This window comes from Periplaneta americana, chromosome 12 (assembly GCF_040183065.1).
Source record: "Periplaneta americana isolate PAMFEO1 chromosome 12, P.americana_PAMFEO1_priV1, whole genome shotgun sequence".
NCBI classification, from domain to species: domain Eukaryota; kingdom Metazoa; phylum Arthropoda; class Insecta; order Blattodea; family Blattidae; genus Periplaneta; species Periplaneta americana.
Window position 1 is genome coordinate 50,665,704 of NC_091128.1, and position 20,832 is coordinate 50,686,535.

A 20,832-nucleotide genomic window follows, 5' to 3' on the forward strand; every position below is an offset into this window, starting at 1 on the left:
ATTTTTCATTGGGTTTTCTATGAAGGGGTATCCAAAATGCGGACACAAACTAGGCTATAGTACGTCCGCTCAAATGAGAGCCACTTGCACCTACCTTGAGCGGGAGGCGTCAGGTGTTTCAATCTTGAAGCACGCGTCTGATTGTTGGTACGCCAGCGCTGTTGACAGATCTAAGTCGGTGCTCAGAGAACAAGTTCATATAGTATTCGGTTTCAGACGAGCACGCAAGTAAAGGTACAGTTAGCTGAGAACAAGGCAGAAGACCGTAAATGTGTATTGTAGCTTTTGTGTTCCATACATTATGATTGTATAATGTGGCGTTTTTGGAAAACTGATAATAACAATAGTCGTAGACGTAAATCCACACAATCGCCATTAGGACGCGGTAAGATTGTACAAGAGCAAACAGTGTTAATTATAATTAGTATTTATACGTATTTTAAAGACGATGGTGGTAAGTGCCGGACACCATTGAAAAATACCAGTGCTGCTACAGAAGTGACTCGCGCAACAAGAAACGTAGCCGTCATAGAAAAAGATGTATGTAATTGACGAACTATCATCAAAATACGGCCATGTTGCACTACGACTGCCCCCCACTACCATTGTTGTCTCAATGCCATAGAATTCGTTTGTTCGGAACTGAAGAGAAATGTCCGGTCAGAAAATACATTGGGAAATAAATCTGTTCAAGAAGTATGTGCTTTAAAAGCAAATGTGGTGGATGACATTAATAAAAAAAAGCCTTAGGTAAAGTATATCGAACATGTAAAGACAAAGAAAGTGATTATCGCTCCTTAGAAGCTAGCTTGGAATCGTGTGTAATTGATTTAAATAGTGACTCAACGGACTCTGAATAGAAGGTGTTCGTGTTTTAGTTCTGCATTATAAGACGCACACGAAGGTTCACTTTAGTCTTCACAAGAGAGAGATGGCAACGCAGCGTTGTTTACATGGACCTGCTCGGAGTCGCGTGCCTACTTGCTCCCTGTGGTAAGTGTGTCCAATCGCACGTTCCAAGTGGCTCCCATTTGAGCGGACGTACTATATATTTGTTTATATCTAGTAAGCCTATTCATAGCTTTGTTGTGATTTTAAATGTTTATGGATTTTTCTATTTGTTTCTTTGACGTTGTATGGAGTCCACAATCTTGGGTTTCAGTCCCGATTTGGATAAATGTATTTCGCCGGGTCAGATCAGTTTGATGTACTTCAGATTGCATAAAGTAACTGCCGAAGAAACTCATTTGCTATTGATCCATTTGATATGAGGAAAAAAACAATATATGATGCTATATACTGGTACGCTGTTTATAGGTAGTAAACTGTATTTAATATAACCAAGGCCGTGACATCGGTATATTTGTATTAGTCTGAGGTGAATATACGACGCCCCGGACAGAATGTAGTCGACGTGTTTCAAGTACAGGCAGCGGAAGCGAATTTGACACACGCCTAAGCAAGCACGTTCCGTGTTTTGTATACGATTATTGCGTGTTATAAAATCAAGAAAATACAATTATTGTATAATAAGAGTTAATATCGGAAAGTTCTAAAATGATTGCGAGATTGAGAATAATTGTTGGAAATCATACTTACATTGTCAAAAATATGGTAAAACATAAGTCTGAAAAGATGTTTTTTATATTTAGACTTTTACATTACAGTTTTAGAATGCCGAAAACGTATATGGCGTACAATTTTGATTTTTCTATATTTAACTGTTACATTAATTTATTTATCAATCTACTCAGTACCTTACTTTTCTTGCATGTTGTTTGCTTGGTTTCGGTTCCTGCTGCAATAAACAACAACACTCATTTTCAAAGTTTCAAATGAAAATGACCGCCGAGTGTCGGATAGTATAACCTTGTATGCGGAAAAACTGCGTTCTACATCGGCTGAAACCAAGGGCGCATATGTAAAATATTTCATATTATCAATTTCATTTCTACATCACACAGCAATACAAAAAAAATTATAGTTTCAATTCATTATGCAAAATTGAAAACTTTTATCCGATGATAAATGCGATTGTTATACACTTATGTCACCAAATACCATCCGCTATCACAAGCCCTGTCGATACTAAATAACCTAGTAGTTGATATAGTGTCGTTAAATTAGTCTACATTTTAAAATTCATGAAATATAGTTAATGCATTTCAATACACATACAGCTTAAATTTAGGTGAAGTCACTATTTCATTCACCTGTTGTCATACACACTTTCATGGCACAAAATGTCCTTTTCTCCTCATATAGGCTTATGGCTTCTCATCTCTCTTCAAGGATTTGTTTTGTTATTGTTGTTGTGCTTCCATCAATACATGAAGTGTGAGAAGCCACACTTTTAACAAAAATAGTTTTTTGTGCGAATTCATTTCTTACACATATGGGAAAGCTATTAATAAATGTTATGTTTTATTTAACGACGATCGCAAGTGAGAGGTTATATCAGCATCGCCGAATGTGCCGGAATTTTGTCCCGCAGGAGTTCTTTTACATGCCAGTAAATCTACTGAAATGAGCCTCTCGCATTTAAGCACACTTAAATGCCATCGACCTGGCCCGGGATCGAACCCGCAACCTTGGGCATAGAAGGCCAGCGCTATACCAACTCGCCAACCAGGTCGACGCTATTAGTAATAGTACATTATGCAACGAGCCTATAATGAAGGTAATTAAGAAGCTCGTATGAAAATTATGAAACTCGCTTGCGCTCGTTTCATAAATATCCATATCAATATAGGCGAGTTTCATACGACTTTTTATGCTCGACCATATTTCTAACTTGATATTATTAATTTTAGTGTATCTGACCTGGAACAATGTCCCGTATGTTGTGAGATGTGCGCAGACGCGAAAGTATTGATTTTTTCCGAGGAACAGATGTTCACATTGACCTTGCTAGGCCATAAGAACCTACAGAGATAACATTGAAATAAAATTATACATTGAAAAACGAGATGACAAATTGAATTTATTTGAATATTATTTACAATTAACGCTAATTATTATAGTAACAGAACATAACCTTCTGCGACAGTATTGGATTTCCAGCCTCCGTGACTTTTCGCTAATTCTCTTTCGATTGCATATCCGAGAATAATCAGTTGTAACCTGAGTCGTCATTGGCTGAAAGACCTGACCTTTAATGAGTAGGTGTACTTTAATGATATGCATTAAAGGTCTGCTACCAGGTGTATAATTACTACATTTCGGCATGGTCGAGCATAAGATATTGTAAAATTTACTCAATAAATGACGTAAGTTTACGCTGAAGAAATTAAAGAAATTATGACACCGTACCTGATAGCATCGGACTCTGGACTTTCAACACGTTCTCCTACGAAATCTTGCCTTTGAGCGTTATAACTATATCATTCTCACCTCTTCATATGTTAATTCCTCTCTTAAAGCCTTCATTAATTGTTTATCGTCACTTTTACCAAAAATTGCTTCACTTGGTTCGCTGTTTTGTTACCGATAGATCAGTATTAGTCGGAATGCCAACATTGAAATCAAAATGTCTGCTTTGAAAGAGAGTTATATTATTTTACATCCACAAGGATGTGACGTTTTTAGATATATCGCTGTTGCATTGAAAACTCAACTTTCGAGATTTTGTTGGTTAGATGTATTTTTGGGATAATTAGTGAATAGAGACTACTGTAAGAAACAGAAATATTTCTGGGAGTACCGGTAGCGAACTTGCTCGCAAGTGTACCACACCTAGAAAAGTAGGACCTCTTTAGAGTCATGTGATCCCATGTACTGATTACCAAGGGCGAAGTCCGTAACGAACTTGAATTCTAAATTCGAAGGAGGGGAATTAATATAAATGTTTGACCCAATTGGAAGTTCCATAAGCAATCGTATTCAACATTATGTAGGCAGCGTGTTCAGAAGACTTACGAACTCCAAGGACATAGTCACAAAGACCAAGAGGGGCCAATTAAGCCTTAGAGCGAATAAGTTTAATAATCTCCCTAAGAGACGGTACATGTACCGAGATAAGAAATCTTGTAGTTAACAACGATGTTGATTGTAATGGAAATGACGTTAAGAAATCTGTATTTCTAGATAGTGTATTTATTATCCTGGTAAATTTCATCCTGACATTATTTTATCAATCCATAGTTACATGAATATAATTTTTATGAAGTTGTGTGACACATATGTGGTGTTCATTAAAGATAGCACACCACGATCATCTGTGCCCTTCGAGAGATTCAAACCAGTGAGGGAAGTGAGACGGTATGCGCCGGTATGGAATACCGCCACTGGTTTCTATGGCCAGAAGACATACCGTTAGTGAAAAATGACATACCGTCATGAAAAAATGTGATCTTTAAAAATTCCTTTATACATTTCTTCACAACAAAGAATACTATTTGTTTGCTTCATAAATCTAAACCACAGCCTTCAGGAACTGCATTGAACGTGTATTTAGAGACGCGTATTTTATAATTCAACCCCTGGAATGTTTACAAGTATAGAAGGCTGTGGTCTGTAGCTTGTGGCGGCCATTGTTGCCAATTTAGTGACTGTGTCATTTTTGTTGTTGTTGGACGTTTTATTTATAATTAAGTAAGGCACTTTGAAGCTTTAATATTATTTAAATCATAAGTCTCAATGGACATTGCAAAATAATCTAGCAAATAACTGAAGTAACTTGAAATTATTTTATTAAGAAATTTAATGTGTTGCGTAAGCTGCAAAGATTCGCTTTACTGACTCCACGTAACAATTTATTGTATACAGCATGTTGTATATGCATGTTGTAAGGGAGGGAGTATGACTTTTTTTAAATCGGGGTATGCCAGGGGAAAATCTTCGGGTAGCATACCGCCTCTAGTTTTTTCCCACTTCCCTCACTGATTCAAACCCACGACAAAGCCTTAAATCTGTACCATAACTGTTGCGTACACTGTGACCCTTGCTATGAGACAGATGGCACTGGTGGTCGTTGCAGGTGTACGTGGTGCAGCACTGCGAAGTGACGATGGTGAACGCGCAGTACTCGCGCCATGTGGCCAGCCTGGAGACCCGCGAGGGCTGCCCCATCACTCCCGGCGCTTCCTTCACCAAGGTGTTCTATTTGGTGCCTCTGGCTGCTAGCAACAAGGACCGTCACGGAATCGCCCTGGATGGATACCTCAAGGTACAGAATTCTCAAAAACATATCTCTCACTGAGGCAGTATGTTAGGCCACTGCTGTGGAGTACCAGTTAGCACAACTTTCGGATTCATTTCGCCATCATATTTACACTTCCCCTCTTCCATCATCATCTCCGTTTCTTTCCTAGTTTTCGGGCTTGCTCCGAGTCGGTGGTCATTCGTTGCTGGTGGTAGTGGTATGAACCATGGTCTCACCACTGGGCTCATCGTAACTTGTATGACCAGGCATGTGGGACCGCGGTGAGGCTTACACGGAAAGGTACTGTCCACATTTCACGAGATGATCCGAGCAAGGAATGTAAGGTTTTCCCCCACTCTCAAAACCAAACATCGAGACAGAACCGGGTTTGTGTGACCTAAACTTTCGCTATCAACTACAGTGAAAACATTGTCCCTCAGTAAAACATTAACTTTGTATCCGGATTATTAATTCATACAGGCTACATATTATACATTTAATATCTATAATTAAGTTAATTACGGAAAGCAATTATTCAATGACAGTGTTATACCACAACAGTCAATGTAAATATTAGACCTATATTTCTGGTTCACAATATAGTAACTAATAATAATAATAATAATAATAATAATAATAATAATAATAATAATAATAATAACAACAATAATAATTAAATAACCTACACTGCATAGTCCATACCTATAGAGTAATGGTTAGCGCGTCTGGCAGCGAAAGCAGGTGACTCGGGTTTGAATCCCGGTCGGGGCAAGTTACCTGGTTGAGGTTTTTTCCAGGGTTTTCCCTCAACCCAATATGAACAAATGCTCGGTAACTATCATTGCTGGACCTGGACTCATTTCACTCGCATTACCATCTTCATCTCATTCAGACGCTAAATAACCTGAGATGATGACATAGCGTCGTAAAATTTATTAAGATTTTTTTAATATATAGAAATTAAAATTTTTACGAGTGTAATGCTGCATGTTATTTAAATGAAATATTAAAACTTCATGTATACTTTTGAGCTAACTAAAGTTTTAAATTTGTTCCCCTCTCGAACTCACGCCCATGGTTAACTGAAGTTATTGTAAGTTTCAATAATTTAATGTTGACATTATGAGAATATTATTAAGTCAGTGTAAATGAAATTAGTATTAAATTACAAAAAATAAATAAATACCTGCGTATTTAGCAGCCCTTTCTGTAGCATTCATCAAAGGACACAATAATCTCTTGGGAACCCGTATGTTAAAATTTTAGATTTTCATGCATTTACATATTTTTAAGTAACTAGGCTGTTTTTGCATATAATGAGATAAAATTTTGAACACTCGTTCTTAAAAGTAGGAGAAAACATAATTTATAATTGCATATAAATCGACATAGTAGTTTTGGAATAATTCAGATTTAAATTATGCTAATTAATTATACATAATCAATTTGATAGGTACACTTTTCAAAGAATGTATTAAGCCTAGAGACTTGAAACTTTGGAGGCCTAGTAATAATGCTTTTGGCTATAATTTACTACCTCTGCTAGAATGCTGACTTATTTCTAACATTATTTAAATCAATTTCATTTTTTATAATTAATTTACATAGAAAAACAATCAATCCTGTGTGACTGGTAATGGAACTAATAATGTTAGAACAGTAATTGTGGTAGCAAACAGTTACTAATACAATAATAAAGCACTGTTCCAAATTTCAGACTGATAGCTGCAATAGTTTTTTTAGAAAAGTGTACCTAAAGTATAAAAAATGTAGTTTTGAGAAAACAGTGGATAAAGTTCAAACTTACAATTACTGTAGTTTCAATGCATCCCTGGATTGTAATCATTTTCCTTCTCCTTTTCTTCCTCTTCTCGTCTTCTTTTCTGGTTCCTCTTTGCAGTCCTATGCTCTTTTGACTGGATTTGCATCGCTTTCTCAGCTTCTTTTACTCTTCGGACATTGATGGCACATAGCGCACGTTCCATATTCAATCCTGGTTTTATGCCCATCAACTCCAGAACTTCTTTCTGCTGCTACTGCCATCATTGAAAGTGATAACAGCATCCAGGACACCAGTCTTGAGGACATTCAGGCCCACAAACACTGTCTTTGGCAATCTTTCCCATATGCAGTTGTTGAAACTTTCATTGGGGTTTTGGGTGCAGCCGTGTGTACATTTCTCTAACAGCTTCTTGTCAGCAAGATCTCTGAATATTGGCTTTACCTTCAACATGACAGCTTCTGGTAGGGAATGTCTGTGATCATATACTTTATTTTGAGCTTGTGCCTTATTATAACCGCACCACGAATCCAGACCTTTGGGACAGAGTTGATGGTATGGTTTCTCGTTGGTTGAAATTTTATGGAAGTATGTAGCCCATACACTCTTCCTCATTTCTTCCACATTCCCTGTGTTCCTTCTAATGGCTAAGCCATAGTAGGTCTGAAAGAGATCAATTTCTGTATTGGTCAAACGACCCGCTCCAGCGAGTGTCTTGCCATCATCCAGTTTTATCCCCTTTAGCTCCTTCTTGAGTCTTCCCAGTCGTGCTCCCATTCTCTTGTGAACGTGGCCTATGCATTCAAGTTTTTCAATTTCTACCCCCTCCCCATAGGGTTTGTCTTCTTGTACCTTTTTGAAACCCTTGCTGTCACCATCACCAAGATATTGCACATACCGAATATTCAGAGAATCCTCAGACTGCCTAAAAATGTTCACTGCACCTTGCACCTCCATTCCTCCACTATAACCTTTATAGTTTTTTGTACATTTATGTACAGTTCCCTTTCCCTGTGAACATGTCTGACAATATTTAGTCAATATTTCCACTGCCAACACCTTGCCCGTGAGTAATGATGTTGCAGTGACAACACCATTTAGTGACGTATGCCCCCGCTTTTGCCAACTGCCATCGAAAGCCCCACATATGTCTCTGTTGTTACCATTCAACTCCACAGTTTCCATTGCAGCTTTTCTCATTGAGGCTTCTGCAATTTCAGAGAGGGATTCATTTATAAAGAAAACTTCTCTGTCAAACCTAGCAGGTGGAGGAGGAAGATTCATAATAGCACAAAATGTTTGTGCAGCGTGTCTGCCCTTACCAATGCTTCGCATACCATACACAAGTCTTGTATTTACATTGTACAGCCTATTTCTGTTCATTGCAGATGTCATTGTGGACTTTACACTTTCACAATTACTGCAATGTAAATTTATTTTTGTTGCCAATCCCTTCCTGGAACTAATGTTTTCAAACATTTCCACACAGTCTTCACTATTGCAGTATTTGCATTTCACATGCTGTTTTATGAAGTCAGATAGTATACCTAAATCTATAATAATATTATTATTACTAGATGATGACACATTTTGACCTTCAGTACCTGTTATATTCTCATTCTCCAAATAAACAAGTTTTTTCTTGGATGAGCTAGGTGTAGGTTCATTGTTTTTCTCTGCCCTAACCTCAATGCTGGGGGTACAACTAACACTGTTTGTATTTGTATATTGATTGCCACGGAACTTACGTTTTTTCCCTTTATTAAAACTCTTTCTTCTAGGTATATTTACACAATAAGAGCACTATGAACTATATTCACAACACCACAAAATCACAATAAACAAAGCCACGTGCTAATTCACTCTCACAACTGTAACAAGCAAAGCACTGTTGGCTACTCTGTGCTAGAACAGAGTAGCCAACACAATTTTCGTCTTGTACATGTTTTCTTCTTCTTCTTACATGAATTCAAGGAGAAAATAATGATAGAAACAGCCTGCAGTCGAACGAACTACAGAAGTGGGCGTGACGCTAGCATGCATTTAAATACCCACGCACACTCAGCCATTTAAAGTCATAAAAAGACATTCAAAAAGGTCCTACCGCTAATAATGTATATATCAATCTGTTCAGAATTGAATAAGGAATAATATTAAGTAAAAATCTAAAAATGCATATTTTGGTCAATTTTAACATACGGGTTCCCTTAACTGAAGTTATTGTAAGTTTCAATAATTTAATGTTGACATTATGAGAATATTATTAAGTCAGTGTAAATGAAATTAGTATTAAATTACAAAAAATAAATAAATACCTGCGTATTTAGCAGCCCTTTCTGTAGCATTCATCAAAGGACACAATAATCTCTTCTGCCTTGCTTCTTCATCACACATCTTTATTACATTCGCTATACTACTTTGTCGTGCTTCACTATGCATAGTTTTTCCATTTTTACGCTTTGTAAACATTATGATAACTGATATCTGACACTATTGAAATCAAACAGAACTCTACTTCGCTTTAAAACTACTTAACTAAATACAGTATTTCAATGACTAAACAACTTCGTAACTCATTGTCTAACTAAATTACTAATTTATGATAATTGCCTAATTAAAGCGTAATGCAGCCAATCTGGCACGATCTTTAAGTTAACTTAAGAAATTAAAATCTGACTTAAGAATGTTTTAATATAAACTACACTTGTTATCCACAGTATTCACAACACCAACATCATACAATAAAATCTCAACAGTAACTAAATGCTTATACAGTTTGCAAAACCAACGTATTCAGGTCGATTGTCACTGAACTTTGTCCCAGCCAGTCAATGGCACCACCCTCATCTACCTGCTCTTTCAGACGCGCTGAGTTATTGTACATTTTCTTACCCTCGTCTCTTACCCCGCAAGGACCATTCCCCCTCGCAGAGATCATCTCGTGAAGTGCGGACAGTAAAGGAATCGTGTAGGCCAGTGATTCAAAGCAAGCGCATTTTTCTGACCTTGACGTCGTGCGCGGGCAGCAAGCGCTAAGTACGGAAAGAGGAAGGCTTGTGTATATGAATAAGCAACCTGTTGGATTAAGAAAACAGTGGTGCACAAACTTCCAACGGAACGTGAAATTTTATGTCGTTATTTTTATATGTCTTCTTTCTGTTTAATATTATCTATATTGTCTGTAAAACAAAAGTGCTAACACTGATTATTTCTTAATATTGCACTTGTGTTTTAAATATTAATAACATAATAGAGAGTTAAGAAGGAATATTCACTTAAATTCCTTAGTAGTATAATTATACTGTATTAAGTGAATGAAACACATCATTCATAAAGAAAGTGATATTCCAAAGAGAAAGATTGAGTATGACATAATAAGTTGGAATTTATATTGATGGTATCTTTAGCCTTACAAAAGTAATCAATAAACTAATCGAAACAATATTATAGTACAAAGCAAAGTTACCTAGGTACTGTAGGTATATGTTTTAAGTGTAACTAATATTACATAATAAAACTCTTATCGCATTATGATTTTAAGGTGATATTTGTGAGCAACATCCTATCATCAGAATATTAAATTATTTTCTCGAAATCTGCTGAAGCTATAGAGCTGACATTTTTACAACACATGGGCACGTATCTTTTGCTTATGATGTAACAGTAGTTGCTTTGTTAATTCATTTCCTTACAAATAATTTCCATGCGAATATTTTCAAAATTTTCAATACACTATCTTCAGTAATACGTATATACGGTATATTAGATTTACGAAAACATTCTGTAAGGCTACTAAATAAATAGGCCTATACCTGAAAATTTCACTTTTCTATACGAAAAGTTGAGAAAATATTTCTTTTGAATAAAAAATCAAACTTGTGAAAAATGATCATTAAAATTAAAACTTACATTCTTATAATGCACTTACACTTCTCAGACAAATCTAAAAATGAACATGGATACAGTTTTAATAAGTTCTCTTCCCTTTATCTATTGAATCAGTGCTGGCCATCCCTGAATATAGCTCGACCAAGCGGCATATAGTATCTCTTTCGTCTGTCTCTTTCCTTTCCGCTGTAAAGCGCTCAGGGTCTCCTGAGCTCTAAAGCGCGCGCTTGCTCCTATGGGCATCAATTGACATGCCTGGTGTAGGCTATAGGGGAGGTTAGGAGTTGCGCGTAAGGATCTGTAGCGCAGGGACTTTAGGGTATGCACATTATTCCATCCCGAGTAGTACAATGGGCCCATCCGAGCGGCCTGCTTGCGAGAACAGTCCCAGTCCGTGCCCTCACTTGAAGGGATACTAATAGGTAGATAAACAGCATGTTTTATTGTTTTTCACAAACGCAATACTTCTAAAATATTAGCTAATTGTCCCAAATCCTCTCTGGTGACTGCATATACTCGTAGATGCATGTATAATATTGTAACACAGATTACATGTATTATAGTAGGCTATCAGAGTGATAGATTCTTTTATTACAAACAGAATAGAATAGAATAGAATAGAATAGAATAGAATAGAATAGAATAGAATAGAATACAACACTATCATATGGAACATTATGATATAGCAGAACAAAAATTACATCAAACCGCATTTAAGCCCCCCCCCCCGAGTCCCACATTATGTATTTATAGAATTATTTATTAGAAATTAAATACTATGTTCGCATTTGACTGCAATCACTTTGATATTTTAGTACTTCATTCCAACACACAGATATATTACTCGTAAGTTGGACGCTAAAATTGTCAGAAAATTTTATCTGAGAGCTAACCTTTCCTCGTTTAAAAATGCTGGCCCCAGAAAATAATCATACAAATGGAACAAAGAAGCCCGATGCTGAACATCCATGACATTCACCCATTTATGCATCCATTCGTCTATTTTTTTTTCAATAAAATAACAGGGAATAACTTATATTGTATTATTCTTACAATTCAATATTTCAGACCTACAATAATCGTATACTATTAAGATAACAGTGACATAACATTTGAATAGACGATTCCATTTCTAGTCCAAAATATGTTCTCGTGGAGTCCGTTGACAGACTCATATCACCCCTTCAAGGTACATGACCGATTATAGGTCTCGTGCTTGTCCAACTCCCTGGCGTTACGAACCGAGTTTACATTATGCACTTTACAATATTATTAAAATTAAGGAGTTCATCAATAATATGATTTCAGATAGTGTCATTTTCTAATAATTATTGTTACACATTTCTTTGTCGATCTTAATAAAAATAAATTATTATTAATCATTTTTAATGTAAATAAATAGTTCATTTTTGGACCCTAACATTTTCATGTGTGATCCCAGTTTGTTATTTGTCGATAGGTGTCATTCATTTGTTATAATTCATATTTATCGATAGGTGTTATTTATTTGTTATTATTCGGCGGCGATTGTGAAAATGTTGTAATAAAATAAATTATAGAAAGTTTAGTTTTGTCTTCAAAGAAGTAGGTAGATGAGATATTAATTGTACATCAATATAAATAAATAGCATATAGAAAATGTTTGTAGGTAACACATTAATTATACATCAGTGTAAATAAATTGCATACCGATATAGGTTAATGCTTGAATACGTATTTTATTCCATGGATGTTCTCGCGTTCAGCCACGACCCCACGAGTGGCGCTCAGAGCAACAACCGAAAGTCGTCAGAAATGGTATCCATGCTTATGTCTTAACTACATTAATTTCTATATATATTTTTTTTACAAATCTCCACTCCAATAAATTAATTTAGAAAGACTACAGATATAATAAGGCATTTAGTTATTTCCTCATATCACATAATAGTGCGCGACACTGATAGTTCGTTACTTTTAAGTAAATAAATAAAAGTTAATTTTTATTTATTTACTTATCGCACGTGTGTTGTAAGTTTAACCACAGTCTATTATATACAGTCGCGAAGCTTGAGTTGTGAGAGTACTAGGACCAATAGATTGTTCCAGTACTATTTTGCATTGTCTGTGATGAGGTCTATAGTAGCGATCCTAGTGGTTACCAATTATCTACGGATGCATATTCCCCACGTATTGAGCTTCGTGACTGCATATACTGTGGTTTAACTTACAAAGTCTACCAACAATATCGGTTAGTTGTTAAAAAACACGATCAGCCAAAAATTACTATTATAATGCTGAAGTAGGCCTACAAAAAACTCGTATTATGTTGATCAGATTAATACAAATTTCATTATCACAAACAACAATGACTGTTTACGCTGAAACAAAATAACCTACATACTATCTTGGCAACGACGTTCAAAATTTTCTGATTGGAGAAATGTTTACTTATCAAACAAATTTATGCAATATTAAAAATTAAAAAAAAAAATAATAATAAATGACGATCCCCCAAAAATAATGTGCAATACATATGCGTTAAGTGCGTAACAAGATCTCGGAAAATGAAAAAACTCGGCTTCGCCTTGTTTCTTTCAAACTGTTTCCACCACACTTGTATCGCAAAATACTAGGTATATCTAAGTTGAGAGGTTTCGCTATGAAAACATCATTACAATCACTCATAATTCCATGTACACTAGTACACTCCGAGCTGAATGATTACAGGATGACGACGTCAATCTGGCCTCTTCCACGCTTGTGGCGGAGGGCAAGTCTCCGGCGGATGCTATTGGTATCGTCATCTCATACTCATTGCGAGTGAAACTTAATTGCGGCGCCCTGGGTGGCGAACTCGTCACGGACGTGCCATTTAAGCTCCTTCATCCAGCACCAGGTGAGTCAAGTTAATAAACATGGAAACTGACAATTCAATCCACAAACGATTAGGGAAAATACGGGAATTTTACTTGAAGCAAGTAAAGAGTTAGGTTTGAAAGTGAATCCCGAAAAGACAAAGTATGTGATTATGTCTCGTGACGAGAATATTGTAAGAAATGGAAATATAAAAATTGGAAATTTATCTTTTGAAGAGGTGGAAAAATTCAGATACCTGGGAGCAACTGTAACAAATCTAAATGATACTCGGGAGGAAATTAAACACAGAATAAATATGGGAAATGCCTGTTATTATTAGGTTGAGAAGCGTTTATCATCCAGTCTGCTGTCAAAAAATCTGAAAGTTAGAATTTATAAAACAGTTATATTACCGGTTGTTCTGTATGGTTGTGAAACTTGGACTCTCACTTTGAGAGAGGAACATAGGTTAAGGGTGTTTGAGAATAAGGTGCTTAGGAAAATATTTGGGGCTAAGAGGGATGAAGTTACAGTAGAATGGAGAAAGTTACACAACACAGAACTGCACGCATTGTATTCTTCACCTGACATAATTAGGAATATTAAATCCAGACATTTGAGATGGGCAGGGCATGTAGCACGTATGGGCGAATCCAGAAATGCATATAGAGTATTAATTGGGAGGCCGGAGGCAATAAGACCTTTAGGGAGGCCAACACGTAGATGGGAAGATAATATTAAAATGGATTTGAGAGAGGTGAGATATGATGATAGAGAATGGATTAATCTTGCTCAGGATAGGAACCAATGGCGGGCTTATGTAAGGATGGCAATGAACCTCCGGGTTCCTTAAAAGCCAGTAAGTAAGTAGAAAACTGACGACCATACTGAATACCGAGCTCATAAACATGAGGCACTCCAATAAAGGTAAATCCGTGGGCCCGTGGAAGGCTAATGCTACTAGCCTCACGTCCACATGCCTCAGCTGAGGTCAATGGTCCTAGTAGGGGTAAGTGTGGTCAGCACCATGATCTCCCAGCCTTTACAGCCAGTGTCATTGTTTATTCTTAGCTTATCTGCTTTGCCCGGGTTTCCCCTATATAATAAGAACAACATTTATATGACATCTAAACACTGGTTTCCACAAGAAAGAAAAAGAAGTTGTTTATTAACTTACGTTGCAGTATTATGTAATGTTCAACACAGACAATTGCGTAAATTTATTTGCAGTGAAAATCTCTGCATATTGATGTTTCTATGCTAAGATAGCGGATCATAATCTCTCGAAAATCCAAACCAAGTCAAGGTTCGTCTGAGCAAGTCTATAGATATGAGATAAGTTTGTTTTAGAGATGGAGATGTTGTGTGAGTTTATTTTGTATCCAATTTTATACGTATGTTGTGTGAGTTTATTTTGTATCCAGTTTTATACGTATGTTGTGTTATTGGGAATCTTTTTTTTTTTTGCATTGTAATATTTCCTCTATCTAAGTAAACAATATGATAATATACATTTCTATCCTGCCCCTTCGATTTCCTCAAACTCCCGCTGTCCCAAGGTCTGATATTTTCCACTGATGAGCGCTCAGTTAAACACTGGCATCTCACACCTGTTTCAGGCACGGTCGAGCGTGAAAAGGCACAGGCGCTCAAAAAGAGCAAGAGCATCGAACGTTCTCGCTATGAGAACTCCCGCTACGTCTCCGACGACGAGGACAACATCGTGTTCGAGGACTTCGCGCGCCTGCGACTCAACGAGCCCGAGTAGCCCCACCAACTCCAGCTCCCTGACTATGGCCGGTCGGCAAGCCGCCTCGTGGCAGGTGGGGCTACTTGGCGCACCGAGTCCATCGTACTGCTGTGACAATAGCAACACTGTAGATCCCAGTCCATCGGAAGCTCCCACAGGCTCCATCTTTAAACTAATAATAATTACATGTAGGCTATCTGCCAATGAGGTTTTCTGAAGACCATAAAACCGAAGGCATGATTGTTATTGTGATAATACTACGGTATCCAAATTTGGCATCGTCTAAAGACCTATTACTCTTCCCGCATCCAAACAAATCGAATTCTTCTAGCACACGGATGATCAGTCAGCAATTACAAAGAAAATTCTCAATATCTCGTGTACTTTAATGGCCTGTCCCTGTGCTAGAAACAATTCTAATACTTATTTCTCTACTTCACAAGTTTCGGACAAAATACCATTAAAATATTTCCTAACGTAACTGAGAAGTAGCAAATGATAAACAAAAAAGTATAAAAATTGAAAAACATTAACAAAACAATATAAAAATGGAAAATGTAGTGAACATCTAAAATTGTAGCTGTTTAGACAATTCAATACTAAACTGTAAATTCGGTAGACATTTAATTTGTTAGTCATGCAATTAGAACTTGAAACTGAAACGCAAAGCTCTTGCCAGAAGTGACATACGGTATCTATTATGTGTATATAGAACTCAAACTGCAAGCAGAATAAAACCCATCATCACTTCACTGTAATGTAAAAGGGATTGAGTTTATTCTATTGTACTTTCTTTATTCAATTGTGATGAGTTACTTCAACAAAATAATACGTCTTGTTTCGTGGTATGGTGTCTTGGGTTTCCTCTGTTACTCGTTTGATTCAGTTTAATGTAACCTATTACAGATTATTTACCTCATTGTAATTGTTTGTGTAAAAGAAATAAAAAGATTCCTTAGCGGTTAGAAGTGACATTTCTTTTTGTGCAAGCTTCAGTTATCATAAATCACTTTCCCTTCGCGCCGTCAGATCTTTCTTCCGCAAGCAGGAGTCCAAAGGAAAGAAAGATTTGTTCAATACGGCGCTCCACTACGTCCGAGTTAATGTTCTTTTATGATCCTATCATTTTCATTGTTATACCTGGGTCTGGCTGATTCTCACAAAAAGTTGGAACTCAAACGCGATGACGTCGACGACGACGACGATAATAATAATAATAATAATAATAATAATAATAATAATAATAATAATAATAATAATAATACAAGAAAAATGTTCAATCTACTATTTCTTCTTTGTCGCACTGTTATTATAGGCTACGTTAGTTTATAAGTAGGGTCTATGGCTTGAAAAGAACTTAAACCAATAATTTTACATCATCATCATCATCATCATCATCTTCATTATCATAATAATAGCACCAGAACTGCCGCCAGGATATACGAGAGTTGTAAATAAAGTAGTGGTCCAAGTTGTAGCTGAGGGGTTAGCGAGTCTAACTCCGAACCCAGCGGTCCCGGGTTTGATTCCCGGTCAGGACGAGTTGCCTGGGTGAGGTTTTTCCCTCACTCTTATGGATGGATCAGGTAACTTTATCAGGCGATTGGAATCCCACTCATCTTCGCCACTTCCTTTCCTCCCCCACCATCCTTTCCTCATCATCCCGTTTCTGGTTTTTCAGATCACTCTACCGGCGCCTCCCGAAGCTGCTGACTCTCTCAACCGGCCTCCGTGGAATGTAGTTCAGCGATGTTGGATGGCTTCTGCAATGGCACCCGAGGCGGAACAACTCGGGTGAGGAGTTTCGCCTCAAACCGACAGGAGGGCTTTGGAGAAATGTGCCGAAGCAGGAATGGTATATGGATTCTGTCGGCTGTAGGAACCGGTCGTTAAGGGAGTCATGTGGTTAGGGCGGTGCGCGTAGGGGATCCGTGGCACGCAACTCATTCCATATCGAGGATTAACGCAATAGATCTCACTAGGTCGCAGTGCTGGGCCATCCGTGCCCCCTCAGTTAAATTCCATTCCAAATAAAGTAGCGGCAACATAGACAATACGAACATATTATTGAACATACATGGAAAATACATTTACATCCCTTCAATATAATCACCAACGTGTTCCTGTATCTTTTGCCAAATCCATAGTAACCACTGAATGCCATTAGCAAGGATGTTTTTGTTGATCTCTCTGATGGACTGCCCTAATGCATGAATCACTGATGCAATATCTGGAAACCTCTTGCCTCTAAGTGGTTCTTTCAACCGTGGAAACAAGTCGTAGTCACAAGGACTCATGTCAGGGGAATACGGAGGATGTTCCAATACTTCCCAATTTCATCCCTGTAGCAATTCAGCCACTGTTTCTGCGACATGACGAGCATTATCATGCAAGATGAAAGATGGATTGTGGATGTTTGCGCCTCATAGCTGGACGTAGGTTGTGTTAGAGAAAATATTGGTAGTACTCTGCATTTACTTTTTGGTCTTGAGGTACGGCATAGCTAATTATAACACTTTCACTGTCGTATGCCACTATCAGCATGACTTTCACCCTAGAGGGTTCATATCGCCCTTTTTGGACGTGGTGACCCTTTGTGATGCCATTCATTACACTGACGCTTTAGTTCAGGTTCGTATGTCGTGCCCACGTCTCTTCAATGGCAACAATACGTTGCAGGAATATATCCCCTTCATTGTGGTATCTCTGTAGGTGGAGTTGAGCTACTGCGTACCGGTGCCACTTCCAGCATCCAGCATGCTGCAATTTTTATCATGTGGAGGTTTTTCTTCACGATGTGCCACATAGTTTGATGACTGATTCTAACCTCGTGGATAATTCTCGTACAGTCCAGCGAGGTATGAGTATTCAAAATAATGCTTGACACTCGTATAAGTCTCACATCTCCATTTCCATCGTGAAGAAAATGTTTAAGGCCCCAAATGTTTATGCATTGCCCTCAAAATCAGGGAAACTTATGAAAACTCACCTCTTCAAGGTGCTTCAAAAAGTATACTTTCCATCTGTCAGGGATCACAGCATTCTTTTTGTAGTCTCGTGGACCAGTTACCGAGGTAGACAGACTATAGACACAGTATAGAGATACTGTGCTATAGAAAGAATACCTCCAGAAGGTAAAACGGTGGAAGTGTTAACAATTCCAAAGCACACAACTCCGATTATTCAGGCTCTTGACGTTTACTTACTTACAAATGGCTTTTAAGGAACCCGAAGGTTCATTGCCGCCCTCACATAAGCCCGCCATCGGTCCCTATCCTGTGCAAGATTAATCCAGTCTCTATCATCATATCCCACCTCCCTCAAATCCATTTTAATATTCTTCCATCTACGTCTCGGCCTCCCTAAAGGTCTTATTCCCTCCGGCCTCCCAACTAACACTCTATATGCATTTCTGGATTCGCCCATACGTGCTACATGCCCTGCCCATCTCAAACGTCTGGATTTAATGCTCCTAATTATGTCAGATGAAGAATACAATGTGTGCAGTTCTGCGTTGTGTAACTTTCTCCATTCTCCTGTAACTTCATCCTGCTTAGCCCCAAATATTTCCCTAAGCACCTTATTCTCAAACACCCTTAACCTATGTTCCTCTCTCAGAGTGAGAGACCAAGTTTCACAACCATAAAAAACAACCGGTAATATAACTGTTTTATAAATTCTAACTTTCAGATTTTTTGACAGCAGACTAGATGATAAAAGCTTCTCAACCGAATAATAACACGCATTTCCCATATTTATTCTGCGTTTAATTTCCTCCCGAGTGTAATTTATATTTGTTACTGTTGCTCCAAGATATTTGAATTTTTCCACCCCTTCGAAGGATAGATCTCCAATTTTTATATTTCCATTTCGTACAATATTCTGGTCACGAGACATAATCATATACTTAGTCTTTTCAGAATTTACTTCCAAACCTATCTCTTTACTTGCTTCAAGTAAAATTTCCGTGTCTTCCCTAATCGTTTGTGGATTTTCTCCTAACATATTCACGTCATCCGCGTAGACAAGAAGCTGATGTAACCCGTCCAATTCCAAACCCTGCCTGTTATCCTAAACATTCCTAATGGCATATTCTAAAGCGAAGTTAAAAAGTAAAGGTGATAGTGCATCTCCTTGCTTTAGTCCACAGTGAATTGGAAAAGCATCAGATAGAAACTGACCTAGACGGACTCTGCTGTATGTTTCACTGAGACACATTTTAATTAATCGAACTAGTTGCTTGGGAATACCAAATTCTATAAGAATATCATATAATACTTCCCTCTTAACCGAGTCATATGCCTTTTTGAAATCTATGAATAACTGATGTACTGTACCCTTATACTCTAATTTTTTCTCCATTATCTGTCGAATACAAAAAATCTGATCAATAGTCGATCTATTACGCCTAAAACCGCACTGATGATCCCCAATAATTTTATCTACGTACGGAGTTAATCTTCCCAAAAGAATATTGGACAAAATTTTGTACGACGTCAACAAAAGTGATATTCCTCGAAAGTTACCACAGTTGGTTTTGTCCCCCTTCTTAAAAATAGGTACAATTATGGACTCCTTCCATCTCTTGACGCTTAGGATAAGCAAAAATGTCATTTGCAACAGGATAAAGAAACTCAATTGTTCTACAACGTAGCCTTCTTGTAATGCGAAAGTTTGTGTTAACTTTGTGAGAGTCATTTTTAATCATTTAATTGTTACTTAGTATTTCGTTAAATTAACTTAAAGCTAGAATACAAACATAATCCACTTAAAATCTTCGTAAATTAAAAACAACTTTTTCCCCACTTTATTCCCCTCCCTAAGTCGATGCAAGAAATTATGCATGATTATTGTTGTCATTACTCTCGTATCACTTTTGGATCACGTGTAATTTTCTTGATGAAAACGGTTGGATCTATGAGGATGTATGGGACAATAGTTTCTTCCGAACGTTAAGCTCATTGTTTGTTCTGACTGCAGCAACTCAATCTTCGTGAAATTTGATGAGTAGTTGTTCGGAAAAAATAATTTACGAGTTCAAAGACTAATTATGATTTATGTAACATAATGGCATTGCTAAAAAATCTTGCCAAGATAGCCGTCATAGCTAACTGTATAGCCATCGCTCTCATATGCCTACTTGTTTATACCGGTACTCACTCAATTGGAACGCCACAATATAAAAGTACAGGGGTTGTAAAGAAGCCACATTTCATCTTACGGTTAGCAATTTGAAGCAAGTAGTTTAAATAATATAACGTATTGAAATAATAATAAAATGTGTGAATTTTAACGAAAGAGAAAATAAATAAAAATGAAAACATGGAAAGAAGAACTACGAAAAGAAAAAATTAAGAATCAAAGTTTGAGTGAGTGAGTGAGTGAGTGAGTGAGTGAGTGAGTGAGTGAGTGAGTGAGTGAGTGAGTGAGTGA

General features: G+C 37.2%; 1 protein-coding gene across 1 annotated transcript in view; it reads left to right on the forward strand.

Moving 5' to 3' along the window:
- Arr2 (arrestin 2) overlaps window positions 1-15,531 on the forward strand; it is a 45,428-nt gene extending 29,897 nt beyond the window's left edge. The window contains exons 5-7 of the mRNA XM_069841290.1: window positions 4,979-5,167; window positions 13,521-13,689; window positions 15,269-15,531. Coding sequence (XP_069697391.1) covers window positions 4,979-5,167; window positions 13,521-13,689; window positions 15,269-15,417 — 507 coding nt within the window. The 3' untranslated portion in view covers window positions 15,418-15,531. The remainder of the gene's footprint in view (window positions 1-4,978; window positions 5,168-13,520; window positions 13,690-15,268) is intronic.
- The last annotated feature ends 5,301 nt before the right edge of the window (window positions 15,532-20,832 follow it).